At 41.4% G+C, this 12,344-nt stretch overlaps 5 protein-coding genes across 6 annotated transcripts; 2 read left to right on the plus strand and 3 right to left on the minus strand.

Moving 5' to 3' along the window:
- The first annotated feature begins 555 nt into the window (after window positions 1–555).
- LOC6649225 (putative sulfiredoxin) lies at window positions 556–1,401 on the plus strand. Of its 2 annotated transcripts, XM_002071343.4 has the most exons (3): window positions 556–721; window positions 874–1,010; window positions 1,072–1,401. In XM_002071343.4, exons 1-3 carry the CDS (start codon window positions 619–621, stop codon window positions 1,282–1,284), a joined length of 453 nt encoding a protein of 150 aa, XP_002071379.2. In that variant the 5' UTR covers window positions 556–618; the 3' UTR covers window positions 1,285–1,401. The 2 variants fall into 2 exon arrangements, with proteins under 2 accessions (XP_002071379.2, XP_046867087.1); XM_047011131.1 differs by lacking the exon at window positions 556–721 and having other exon boundaries at window positions 776–1,010.
- On the minus strand, window positions 1,322–3,515 carry LOC6649226 (actin-related protein 8). The gene is made up of 2 exons (XM_002071344.4): window positions 3,431–3,515; window positions 1,322–3,370 (listed from the first exon to the last, which is right to left on the minus strand). Exons 1-2 carry the CDS (start codon window positions 3,433–3,435, stop codon window positions 1,483–1,485), a joined length of 1,893 nt encoding a protein of 630 aa, XP_002071380.1. The 5' UTR covers window positions 3,436–3,515; the 3' UTR covers window positions 1,322–1,482.
- Window positions 3,516–3,949: 434 nt separating this feature from the next.
- On the plus strand, window positions 3,950–6,727 carry LOC124460421 (leucine-rich repeat extensin-like protein 5). The gene has a single exon (XM_047011130.1). It carries the CDS (start codon window positions 4,053–4,055, stop codon window positions 6,351–6,353), a length of 2,301 nt encoding a protein of 766 aa, XP_046867086.1. The 5' UTR covers window positions 3,950–4,052; the 3' UTR covers window positions 6,354–6,727.
- Window positions 6,728–8,102: 1,375 nt separating this feature from the next.
- LOC6649036 (histone H3.3A) lies at window positions 8,103–10,259 on the minus strand. The gene is made up of 3 exons (XM_015177173.3): window positions 10,159–10,259; window positions 8,593–8,916; window positions 8,103–8,516 (listed from the first exon to the last, which is right to left on the minus strand). Exons 2-3 carry the CDS (start codon window positions 8,872–8,874, stop codon window positions 8,388–8,390), a joined length of 411 nt encoding a protein of 136 aa, XP_015032659.1. The 5' UTR covers window positions 8,875–8,916; window positions 10,159–10,259; the 3' UTR covers window positions 8,103–8,387.
- A 225-nt stretch (window positions 10,260–10,484) lies between these two features.
- LOC6649037 (dolichyl-diphosphooligosaccharide--protein glycosyltransferase 48 kDa subunit) lies at window positions 10,485–12,059 on the minus strand. Its single transcript, XM_002071347.4, has 2 exons — window positions 11,871–12,059; window positions 10,485–11,782 (listed from the first exon to the last, which is right to left on the minus strand). The coding sequence occupies exons 1-2, from the start codon at window positions 12,007–12,009 to the stop codon at window positions 10,569–10,571; spliced, it is 1,353 nt and encodes a 450-aa protein (XP_002071383.1). The 5' UTR covers window positions 12,010–12,059; the 3' UTR covers window positions 10,485–10,568.
- Window positions 12,060–12,344: the final 285 nt, after the last annotated feature.

Raw genomic sequence — 12,344 nt, forward strand, 5'->3', positions numbered from 1 at the left:
GTATTAAATTTTGCTTTCGTTTTCTTTGGTGTGTACATATGTATGTACATAGGTTCATGGGGTAGTATTCCCACAATGTTGCCAATTGATTTAAATGAAACGAAAAATTTAAATTTTCTACATTACATTGTTGATATAGGCATTATGGAATGTTTTTAGTATTTAATAAATATTTAATTTTAAATAAAGTGTATAGATAATTTAGCTATTATTTTAAATTTTGAGTTTTTAATTTAACGTAATTGTACTTTACAACAATGAAATATTTTGGCAAGTAAAAGGATAAGGGGACATACTTTTGTTTATTTTTTCAGTTGATTATAGCGTATAAACGAAATACAAGTCAACAAATGTATGAGTGTCTATAGCAATTTGTTTATGGAACCTAGGAGCAGTGGTTTTAGATTATGCAAAAATAATACAGGTAAAAGTGCAACAAAACATATACATACATATATATGCATGTATATGAGTATGTATGCATGTTCACATCCATATACAATCTTATATGTATATACATTTGTATGTACATGTATATCTATGTACATTAGCCACATACTACGACAAACAAACAAGTTTCAAGGCATTGGAAGGAAAAATTGTGTTAAATTGACGCCGATGGAGTTCATTAGGCGTTTTCTATTGCCCCTGAGCGGACGCAGACGCATACCACTTGAATTTGCAGACAGAAGGAGGAGATTTCACTCCCACCCACAACATTGTAAGTTGCCACCAAGCAAGCCAGTTAGCTGCAGACACCATGGCAACTCTCTCGATAACGGCTCGATCGAGTTTGTGTTGTTGCTGTTGCTGCTAATATAAATTTCACAACTTAATCAAGCTTATCTTATTTGTATGTACACATATGTATAGTTAATCGACGCAAAATGGATACAGTGCACTCTGCAGGGATAGCCGAAATCCATAATGTACCTATGAGTGTAATCAAACGTCCCATTCCATCAATATTAGATGAAAAGAAAGTGCTTTCGCTTATAGAAACCATTAAGGTGGGTGAACCAATTTCTTATTCCTAATTTCTCTTACCTCCTTCACTCCCATTTTTAACAGCAAGAGGAAACCGAGGATGAGGTGCCACCAATCGACTTGCTTTGGATAACTGGCAGTTCGGGTGGAAACTATTTCTTTAGCTTCGGTGGTTGCCATCGATTTGAGGCGTATAAAAGACTAAATCGGGAAACCATAAAAGCGAAACTGGTCCGTTCCACTTTAGGCGATCTGTACCATTACATGGGCTCCAGTGCTCCAAAACATTTGGAGTAGCCCCATAGACATTAAATGTACACAAATATGTGCAATCTTGTTTTTACCTTTATATTTCCTAGTACATAAATATTACAAAAGTAAATAGTTATTAAATTGGCCTGACTTTTTTCTTTACGTTGCTTATGGTCTATTGTTTTGAAATTATGTCTATTGCAATATATGTTTATAATCTACTTATTCGAAATGGTACAAAGTTCACCAAAGAAAAGGTGAACGTTCGCGTAAAATGCGAAGGCCGTTCTGTTGCCAATCTTGTTGCGTTATCCACAGCTCTCGAGCACTCTCCAGCACGGACATAATAGCCGCACCTTTCCAAGCCACCATGCCCACATCCATGCTCTTAGTAAATACATTAATATCCACACCAGGTGGTATTTGCTTAACAATGCGTTGCTCTAGCCAAGGTACCAGTCCGTTCAATTTTGCCATGCTGCCGACCAAAAGGATGGAACCAAACATTTTTCGTTTTGTATCGTAGCTGGCACAACGGCCAATGGACTGAATGATAGCCTGATCCAGTGGAACAATCTGACCTTGGCCATTGTGATAAGTAACGGAAATATTGGGACTTGGATGTGATCCAATTGGCGGCGGCAGTTGAGAGTTACTATTTATGCTAGCTTGGCTCATGGTAGTAATAGTGTCATCCTGGTCGACAACAATCAGTTCATCGTCGTCAGCTGTGACTGGTGCCATTTGGTGAAGTCGCTGCAGTGCCTGTCCCATGCCTGTAGCGTTCAACATTGGATCGCGATCCATTGCACGCATTCCATTGTTATTCCCTTTACGGCCTGTCTCCCGAAGGAACTCTGCATCAAAGCAATCCTCACAGTCGTATTGCAATCGTGCCGACTGTTGTGTAGCCACATCTTTGGTCTTGCCCGTAATATTCAGCAGTTCAGTGTGAAAGAGGGCCAATGGAGCCAGAATGGCCTCGTCGCCAACCTGCAATGTGTAACGTATCCATTGACCATTCGGGCGACGCAATGTAAAATGTTTCTCTTGGGAGCCACAAACACCAACGTTCAGGTGACAGAAACGCTCCTTTAGGTCGACCAGTACTCGGGCATCTACATAACTATCCTGAACGTTACACTCGCGATAAGGAAACCCGCACTTACGCAAAAGCATTAACAGCACATGGTCAACATCAGCGCCACCGTAGGGCAAGCGGACACGGGCATCCAGCTGTGAGATTCCATCCTCGACGCATGCAATAGACGTTTTTTGGGCCCCGATGTCGACAACACAACCATGACCCAAACCTGCGCCATATGTGGCAGCCACGCTGTCCTGGACTAGGAAACATCGCTGAAAGCCCAGGCGCTGCAATAGTAGTGTCATATACTCTCGAAGATGCCGTCGAACGAACACATCGTTAACCACCAGGACAGCACAATGCGTACCCAAATCACGCAGTGGAATCTTTAATCGATACTCCAATGCATGCGACCAAATACGTTCCAAATGTTCTAGCGTAGCCTGCAAAGATCCACCCGGTTGCTGATGCAAATTTAATTCTCCTCGCTGGATAGGAAAGTGAATGTCATAGTCTTGGATATTGGTGGCATTCAGTTGCAGTATTTGCTCATCGTATAGCGCTGTGCCGTTGCGATTCTGCCATGATTCTTCAACATCACTGGCTTGGGCTGGAGCCGGAATCTTCTCGGCAACACTGTTTCGATTAAAAAGTGCCAACTGCTGCGGGGGAGTAGCAACGCGTAAACGATTTTGATCATCCACTACACAATGTTGCAAGATGCGGGACACGGCCAGTCTCTGCTCCTCGAACTCCACCTGCAGCTGATCATTGAGTTTGTCTAGCGGCGGAAGCAGAGGATCATGATGCGGTTGGGGCGAAGCCGAGCAAACAACATCCTTTTGTCGTTTTCGCTTGTAGGCCACTGCATGAAGCAATGTTAGCGGATTAAGATCTGCAGCACGTCCAATACGCAAGTTCTGTGAACCAGGATGAATAACTATAATCTTAGGGGCCTCCAGGGGCTGCTGATGGACCTGAGGCTGGATGTTGATGTTTGTAACAGGTGCGCGGACGCTGCTCGTGCTGCTGGCCCGCGAACGCCTATGGCAATTAAGAGTTTTGAATTAAACATAGTTAAAATTGCTAACACCCATTACTTACTGCATTATCCAAGATTTCTTTTAAATAGAGCCGGTTAGCCGAAGCCGTAACCGGAATCATTGTTTAGAGGTGAACCTTTGATTGCTGAAACTCTATTGCAATTAATATCGATACAAAGGCAAAACCAATACTCGATAGTCCAACATGCAATAATATATATATATATATCTAAATCTGAAATATTTCGCAATGTGTTGAAATTATGTTTTGGTAGATGTATCTGAGGAATCGACTATAATATATAAAACTGATATTCAGAATGCACAATTACATACACAAATATGCAAATTCATCAAAGCCAACTACTTACTTTGAATAAATTGTGTTTTTTTTGCTAGTGCCCAAATAAACATTCCAATGTTATATAGTAATTAATTGTCATATTAAAATTAAGTTTAATCTCATTGATTATATTTTGTTTGCGACTTGCCGATGATATGACGAATAATGTCATCACTAATTTCAAAGTGGTTCATCACTAATTTTCGCGTATAGAGAAAAATGGCGTCCTTTTAGTATTTTTTTTTTGTTTTTTGTAAGCATTTTTGTTGTTGTTCGCCGTGTATGTGAAAATTTCCCGAATATACATTTCCACTTAATTTGAACTAAAGACATTACGTAAATGAACATCATGGCCTTGCCGAGCAATTACAAACAGATTGCTGTGGGTGTTAGTGCACCCGGCACCGGGCCTGGAACGACAACGCCACTGCAAGGCGTTGGCGGCGGTGGTCCCAGCCGGTCTCGTGCGTCTGGCGGTGGTGGCGGCAATGCCTCCGATCGTAATAAGGATCAGACCCCAATTTTCACGCATAGCAATTACGGCAATCCGGCATTTACTCCCCAAAAAGTGACAAAATCGTCGAGTAGTAAAAACCAAAATGAATCTCGACTACCTAAGCCGCCAAAACCGCCAGAGAAACCTATATTGCCATATATGAGATACTCCAAACGTGTGTGGGACAGTGTTAAGGCACAACATCCGGAGCTTAAACTATGGGAACTGGGCAAAAAGATCGGCGCCATGTGGAAGCAGTTGGGCGAAGACGAAAAATTGGAATTTATCGATGAGTATGAGGCTGAAAAGCTAGAGTACGAAAAGGCGCTAAAGGCGTACCACCAAACGCCAGCTTATCAAGCATACATGTCTGCCAAAAGCAAAGTTAAATCGGATGTCTTAGATATGCATGAGACTCCGTCAAGAGGTGGGGGCAGTAAGTCGCAGCACGAACGCCGCATTGACATCCAGCCGGCGGAAGACGAGGATGACCAGGATGAAGGTTATACAGCCAAACATATGGCTTATGCGCGCTATTTACGGAATCATCGGCTAATCAACGAGATCTTTTCTGAGGCTGTGGTACCAGATGTCCGGTCGGTGGTAACCACCCAGCGAATGCAAGTGCTTAAGCGGCAGGTAAGCTCTCTGACCATGCATCAGACCAAACTGGAAGCGGAACTGCAACAAATGGAAGAGAAGTTCGAAGCGAAAAAGCAGCGCATGGTAGAGTCTAGTGAAGCGTTCCAGGAGGAGCTGAAAAGGCACTGCAAGCCTGCTGTGGACGAGGAAACATTCCAAAAGATGGTTCATCGCATGTACGAAGACATCAAACGCGATCGCCAGCGTTTAGATGAACAAGGACAAGGGCCTCCACCTGCATCTGCGGTCAATGCGGAGCCCGCCAAAAATCAACCTAGCCAACCAGGGGCCACACCGGCCTGTCAACAGGATGCCCCGGTTCCTGTAAAAGAGACACAACCTGCCAGCAAACAAAATCCTACACCCAACCCATCTCCGATTGTCCCAGCTGCCGCTGCACCCGTACCAACACCCACGCCTATAGTACATCAACATGAGACGGCAAGCAAGACAGATCCGGAGCCGATGGATATTGAACCACCACCCAAGCCTTCGGTTCCACCACCGCCGATAAAGCCAGAGAAACTGGAAATGGCAGCTGCTCTTCCCCTCCAGTCTGCTCCTACGATAGGAATACCAGCGGGATCGACCGAAGTATCACCCAAAGATAATGCCTCAAATAAAGTTGCTCCTCATGGTAAGGTAACCACTCCATTGCCTACTCCTACACCACCACCACAACCACTGACGAGCAACGATTTAAATCCGGCCACAACGAATTCGACTCCACCTCTTCCAAATGCAGTACAGCAGACGACACCATTACCGCAACAACAACAACAACCACAACAGCAGCAGCCGCCGCCGCAGCAGCAACAGCAACAACAGTGTCCACCACCGCCAGGAGTAGCACAAATGCATCCACATCCTGGTCATCCACCACCGCCTGGTCATCCGCATTTGCCGCCACATATGACAGGTCCGCACCAGCCACCCCCACCAGGAATGCCGCCAGGACTAGCGCCACCACCTCCACCCCATGCTGGCTATGCGAACTATCCATCTCCGGGTGGGCCAACACGCTCCCCGTATTACCAACCTCAATATGGCGGCCATCCCAGCGCTCAGTCCTACTATGCACCATCACCATTTTCCCCCTATCAGCAGCCTTATGGCCCACCACCCGGTTCCCATTACATGAATCCTCGTCCGCCACCGCAACACAATGGTAATCCGGGTGTGCATTATGCTGCCGAGCATGCCACAAATCCTCCCCCACCACCACCACAGCAGCAGCAACAACAGCAACTGCCGCCGGGCCATAACATGCATGAAACTGGCTCAACTGGAGGTGGAACAGCAACAGTAAGCGGTGCACCAGCAATCTACGGTCAGCAACCGCCTCTAACGACTGTTGCTGGTGCGGGTCCACCAGCGTCCGCAGGCGAGGGACCAGCCGGAACGGCCCCACCATCAACAGTAGCAGCAGCACCCCCAGCATCAGCAGCAGCTCCTCCCTCATCTAGTGGAAAACATGATGCCGAAAAGCACGAAACAGATTAGGACTAAAACGGCAAAAAGGCATCAGCGAATTGAAATTCAAACTAAAGTCTCCCCGCAACCGATCGTCGTACCCTTCCTTGGCTTTTAACTCTAGTTATGGGAATTAAATTATATATATATACATTTTCCAATTATATGTGCGTCCCTCGCGTTGTATCATAGCTCATCAATTACCCTATATACCCCCTATATCCTATTCAATTTATTAGTTTATTATTAATTTCCTTATTTTTTTGACACAGCAGAAAAATGTACTAAGTAAAACTCAATTAATTTTAAGCTTAAAAACCAGATTTTAAGCGATTGTGTATGCACTGTATCTGAAAAGAAAATGTATTATCATTCGAAATATACAGATAACAAAACGTGTTAAATGTTTTTTTATATATGTAATTATATAAATTAATTATATAAATTAAGAACTTCATTCGCATCATCGATCAGAAACCGAAAACCTGCAAACCTGGGGTCCATCTAAGGATGCACCAAAGGACAACAAAACTGCAGAAAACCTTGATTTCTCAGCTCTCCGCAGGACCATGGGAATGTCCTTTGTACCAAAGGTTGTCCTTGATAATTTTATTTTGATGGCACCATTTTTGTCCTGATCGTTCAATGAACTCTAGAAATATCTACACTTTTTCCCTGAGGCAAAAATGTCTATTTCAATCAGCTTCCCAAAGGACAACACGGGATATATTAGTGCCAGTAGAAGTGGGTCAACAAGGACTACTCTAAGATCCACAAATCCTGCCACACGGCGATAGGACTTGGACTAGGATGCAGGACATACGATTTTCTGAAAAGGTTCTTTTCCTCAGCGTTTCGAAGGACATTCCAGGACCTGGCGCACATGGACAAGGACTTCCATGTGGCCATAGCACATCCAAATCGTTTTTACCAAGACGTCCTTTGCACTTGGATTATTCAATCTTTGAAAGAGAGAACAGGCTCGTAACATTTGTTTAAATAGCAACTAAACCGAAATATTGTACAAATTGGTAAATAAATTGAAAATTACAATCTTTGTTTTGGTTTTTTCTCTAGAAAAAACAGTTTATTAAGATGGTACTATTGGGGTATGGGAAGGGGATTTTTTTTTAAATTTTTTTTTTACGTTTTCTTTATATATATATGTGTATTTTCTGGTTGCTCACGTAAACTATGTTTATATGTATATATATTGAATATTGTATAGTCGTACATAAATTATTTAATCAAACTTTGAATTTTAAAATGAAATTTTGGATTTACAAAATTCAAAATAAAAAAAATTGTCTTCCAATTGAATCGTGTGTTTTAGTGTTTCCCTAAACATATAAAATGCATGTAATCTAACAAAATCTTATTTCAAATCCACGCCGTGTCATATATGTGTATATATAGAATCTAGTTTTTGTTTTAAGTTTTAAATATGTATGTCGATTTTTAAAGGCCAGGTGTTTAAGAGGCGACTTGACCCATTACTGTGGCCAATCGCAGCAATCAGGAGACAATCACACTTTCACCAAATTGATTTAAATCAATTGGACACTTGGATATAAGGTATCTGATTACTGCTAGTTTTAAGAACAAAGGTCTTAAAACGACGTGAAGTGTGGCTAGAGCCAAAGTACTTGAAAGGTGTTTAGCGCGGCAAAAAAAAAAAAGTTACAAAACAAAAAGGGGAGGGCAGAAGATGAAAAAACTTAGAAACTAAGATACAGTAATAATAATAGCAATAATTATAAAATATAAAACTAGATTAAATTGTGTTATATCTTTCATTCGTAAAATGTATTTAAATTTGAATTTTTTGTGTTTGTTTCTGTGAAATAATGAAAGAAGAGGACGAAAACAATCCAACTGACAATAACGCTGGGTACACGTAATTAATGATCTGTTATATCTAGTTCTGATTCTGTTGTTGTTGTTGTGGATGCGTGTGTTGTTACTGTTTTGGGGTAGGGATTCTTCCAAATAATGAATTATAATATTAGTGTTATTGTTGCATAATATAATTAATGTTGTTCTTGTTGTTAATGAGCTGTCACTTTAAGCACGTTCACCGCGAATGCGACGGGCCAGTTGAATATCCTTGGGCATAATGGTTACACGCTTAGCATGAATAGCGCATAAATTGGTGTCCTCGAACAAGCCAACCAAATAGGCCTCGGAAGCTTCCTATTTATTACAAAGGGATAGAAAATTTATGAGGTTATTATTATCCATTAAAAATTATCTTATTGTCTTTACTCACCTGAAGTGCTCCAATGGCAGCCGATTGGAAACGCAAATCAGTTTTGAAATCTTGTGCGATTTCACGAACCAAACGCTGGAATGGCAATTTGCGGATCAGCAACTCAGTTGATTTCTGATAGCGACGAATTTCACGCAAGGCCACAGTGCCGGGACGATAACGATGGGGCTTCTTAACTCCACCAGTTGATGGGGCCGATTTACGGGCTGCTTTGGTGGCCAGTTGTTTACGTGGTGCCTTGCCACCAGTTGATTTACGAGCTGTCTGCTTGGTACGTGCCATCTTTCAATAGATTCTTTACAACGATCAAAGGGAATTCAAAATCTGTGTATTATTGAGAGAATTAAAGTTAGTAAAAGCGTTTATGTAGGAGATACTACTACTTATTTTATAGGTCAGTCATGTCCACCCACCTCCAAGAGAGCCCACTAACCTGATCGAGAGATAAAACATCGTTGTAAATATAACCGAAAAACAAACCGAACTGTATTTAAACATGGAAAAGTACAAAAGAGACAGCCTTATGCATCTCCACATACATGCACATTACATTAGAAGCCAGCTAGACAGAGACAAAAAAACAGGCAACGATCTCAAAGACTTGAGAGAAGATAGTGCGCACATTGCGCAAGTGAGAGATATTTATTAGCGTCTCGGGTGACTGCAAATTTTTGTTTCATTCCACCCCTCAAAATTAATTGAAAAAGACGCCTTATTGAGCCTGCAGATTTCACATTTATCAACAGAATTAGTTACGTAGATGAGCAGAATCAAAACAAACTGCATATTTTTATTTTTTAGCCCGCGCTACCAAAAGGTAGGACAAAAGTCGGTTGTGGCAAACACACGATGACAAATTGCGTCGTTTCTCAATCTCTATACATATGCGAATATCTGTGTCTATGTGTGCAAGTGTGTATTATCAATTCAATACAATAAATATCAGAAAACTAATGAGCACGCAATGCAATATTAATACATCTCCCTCGCTCTCTTTCACTCTCATTGAGAGAAGATACTAGAACAAAAAGAGACTTACTGCGCAAGTCAAGCAAAACTGAATATGATAGTGTGAGTGTGTGTGTGTGTGTATGTGTCTATGTGGGCCTTTATTTTTATAGGCAAAAATAATAAAAACTGAAATGAAAAGCAATGGCGCTTGCTTGAGTAGCACAGGCTAACATAGTACATACAATTTACGCGCCTTTTTGCAAAGTTTGCAACACCTTTTGTTATTGTTTAAGTCCTGGGCCACCATTTTGAAAAAGTCAAAAAGCAAATAATAACTTAGTTTTAGGCCGAATGCATCGTGTGTGACAAACGAAGTCACCTCCTTCGTGTTTTGTCGTGCATTTAATGCGCGCGTGTGTGTATACATAAAAGCTAAAACACAAGAAATCAGTGCTCCACCGGCCGTCCAGCGGAGCCCCAATAATCCAACACCATTCGCAAACCATTTTAAGCACACCTTAAATTGCACAACTAAACTTTCACTATCGTCTTCTTACCCGAACCAAAACGAAATGCACATTTACTTTTATATTTTTTTCAGAATTTTAGACTTACCGATTTGTTAAAGTACACAACTTGTCACTCCGAATAAAACACAATAAACGTCCAGTGCTTTAAAACACAACACCTTCGCTCTGAATAAGAGTTGGAAAACGATTGCTACTATGATTTTAGATTTTACAAAACTATCGATTATTTATTAACAAATATCAATAGTGGTGGGAAAAACATCGTTGTCACTATCGATGTTTTTGCATTTTTGGTCCATTTCTGGTACAAATATTCGAAAAGTTGTTTTTATCCAGATCTCCAAAAGCCCATTCACTGCTTCTTATAATTTTGCCGTTGTAATGACGGTTTATAATAAAATACCACACATCTTACAATTAGGATATAAACTCTTGTTACAGAATTTTGTTTACTTTATTTATATGCAATTTTTTTTTTTTTTTTTAATAATTTCTTTACTGTGACTTCTTGTCTTCTTTTGCGGACTTTCCTACAGTGGTTTCCTCTTTGAAATGCAAAAATACAAAGGAAAACACAAATACCCCAATCATCATGGAAAATGCACTGGTGTAGTATGGGAAAGCGCTTGGTATGAATCGTTCATACTGTGTGTGCTCTAATGGACGTACCGACACCTGAGTGGTGCTATATAGATGAGTGTAACCAATGCGATCGTAATCCACTTTGAACTGATAGACGCCATATACATCCGGAATTTTAAATTTGGCCTCATAACTTCCCGTGGAGGTTTGCTTAAGGAACGTCCGTACGAAAGGATCGATACGCACGAATTCGAGTTGAATATCGCTGGCCTTGAATGCTTGCCACTTGCCCTCGACCAACTCTTCGATGGCAATGGTGTAGACAACAGGATCTGTGATAGTGTAAGCCTGCTCTGGTGGCAACAATTCTCCCGCTTTATGATGATTAACAGAGGCCACACGCAAGCGCCCGCTCTCACCGAAGACCCACTGGCTTATAGATTCGGATACAGCTCGATTGCCAGTTTGCTTATGAAAGACACCACTCTGGGCATATTGCACAGCTGTAGTAAACGTTGCGTCCGAGAAAAAGTGCAGCGAACCAGAAAATACAACACGAGCATTATTGCGTGCCTGAAGTGCAGCAATAAGCAGGGTACCGCGACCCACAGCATGAGGGTAATCACTGACACTGGAGGCTTCTGGGTTGTAACTGTAGGCGGTGCTCTCCGCTGTCAGCAGCTTCAGTACAAGGGGATTCTCTTTGTCGGCTATCAAGCCCGTGCCTCTGTATATCAAAGGTGCAGCATCCTTCTGTCGATTCCCCTTCCCAACTATGACATCGGAGTCAATCAAATTACGGGCTGATGTCAAAATGGTTGTATGGTCGCCTTCATCGTTGTGATCATAATGTAGGTGATCAATTACGGCCGCGTTCTCTTCGTCCAGCTCAAAACCACATTCAGAGGCAAATTCCCGCAAAGCATCACCAGATTTCTCACTACCGGCTACCAATACATTGCCTCCGTCATCGACAAATTGGGCTAAGCGTTCAACGCTGATATCTCCGCCGAATTCTTCCACACTAGGCGCAAATATTATTACATTTTTGTACAAATATTCACCATAACGAGAGAGTAGTAAACTCGAATCATCGGCCAATTTGTAAGTCAGCTTGAAACCGCGATCTGAAAATGTAACCAATATTTCAATTTGAAAAAAGTTTGTCCACGTCAGTGCCAAGATAACCGGCAGGGCGTTTGAAAAAATTTCTACCTTGAAGTGATTTAAAGAATATGGAGTGAGTCTCCCTTATTGCCAGATTATCAAGAAGGACCAGAGTGTTGGCATCTGTTTCAAGCACAGCATTGCAATTATAAATTGCTAGCGCTATAATAAATAAAACTTTCCACATTTTTTTCTTTTCTTCAATGTCCAATGCACTCTAGTGATGGACAAAAACCTCAAAACATCGATGCTGCCACCTTCGATAAAGTTTAGCTATCGATAGTTGCTTATTGGTCACAACTGGTGTGGCACAACATTACTGATTTTAAAACGGTTCCAAAATCTATTAATGCAGAAAGAATTGTATATTTTTAAAGAATTCAAAGCAACTCATGCCGAAAATATTGAAGCAATTAAAAACGGCACATATTCCTAATGTCAATGCATTTCACAAAGTAAATATTGAGTATTCACTCAAAATCGAAGTGACCTGGAAATTGTTGATTGTTTGGTAAATAAAAA

Source organism: Drosophila willistoni, assembly GCF_018902025.1.
Source record: "Drosophila willistoni isolate 14030-0811.24 chromosome XL unlocalized genomic scaffold, UCI_dwil_1.1 Seg141, whole genome shotgun sequence".
NCBI lineage: Eukaryota > Metazoa > Arthropoda > Insecta > Diptera > Drosophilidae > Drosophila > Drosophila willistoni.

Coding starts and splice junctions, on each gene's coding strand:
- LOC124460421 (XM_047011130.1), top strand. CDS start 4,053: ATGAACATCATGGCCTTGCCGAGCAATTACAAACAGATTGCTGTGGGT.
- LOC6649036 (XM_015177173.3), bottom strand. CDS start 8,874: ATGGCACGTACCAAGCAGACAGCTCGTAAATCAACTGGTGGCAAGGCA. Junction 8,517..8,592: donor CTGCCATTGGAGCACTTCAG/GTGAGTAAAGAC, acceptor TGTAATAAATAG/GAAGCTTCCGAGGCCTATTT.
- LOC6649225 (XM_002071343.4), top strand. CDS start 619: ATGGAGTTCATTAGGCGTTTTCTATTGCCCCTGAGCGGACGCAGACGC. Junction 722..873: donor TCACTCCCACCCACAACATT/GTAAGTTGCCAC, acceptor ACATATGTATAG/TTAATCGACGCAAAATGGAT. Junction 1,011..1,071: donor CGCTTATAGAAACCATTAAG/GTGGGTGAACCA, acceptor CATTTTTAACAG/CAAGAGGAAACCGAGGATGA.
- LOC6649037 (XM_002071347.4), bottom strand. CDS start 12,009: ATGTGGAAAGTTTTATTTATTATAGCGCTAGCAATTTATAATTGCAAT. Junction 11,783..11,870: donor ATTCTTTAAATCACTTCAAG/GTAGAAATTTTT, acceptor TTACATTTTCAG/ATCGCGGTTTCAAGCTGACT.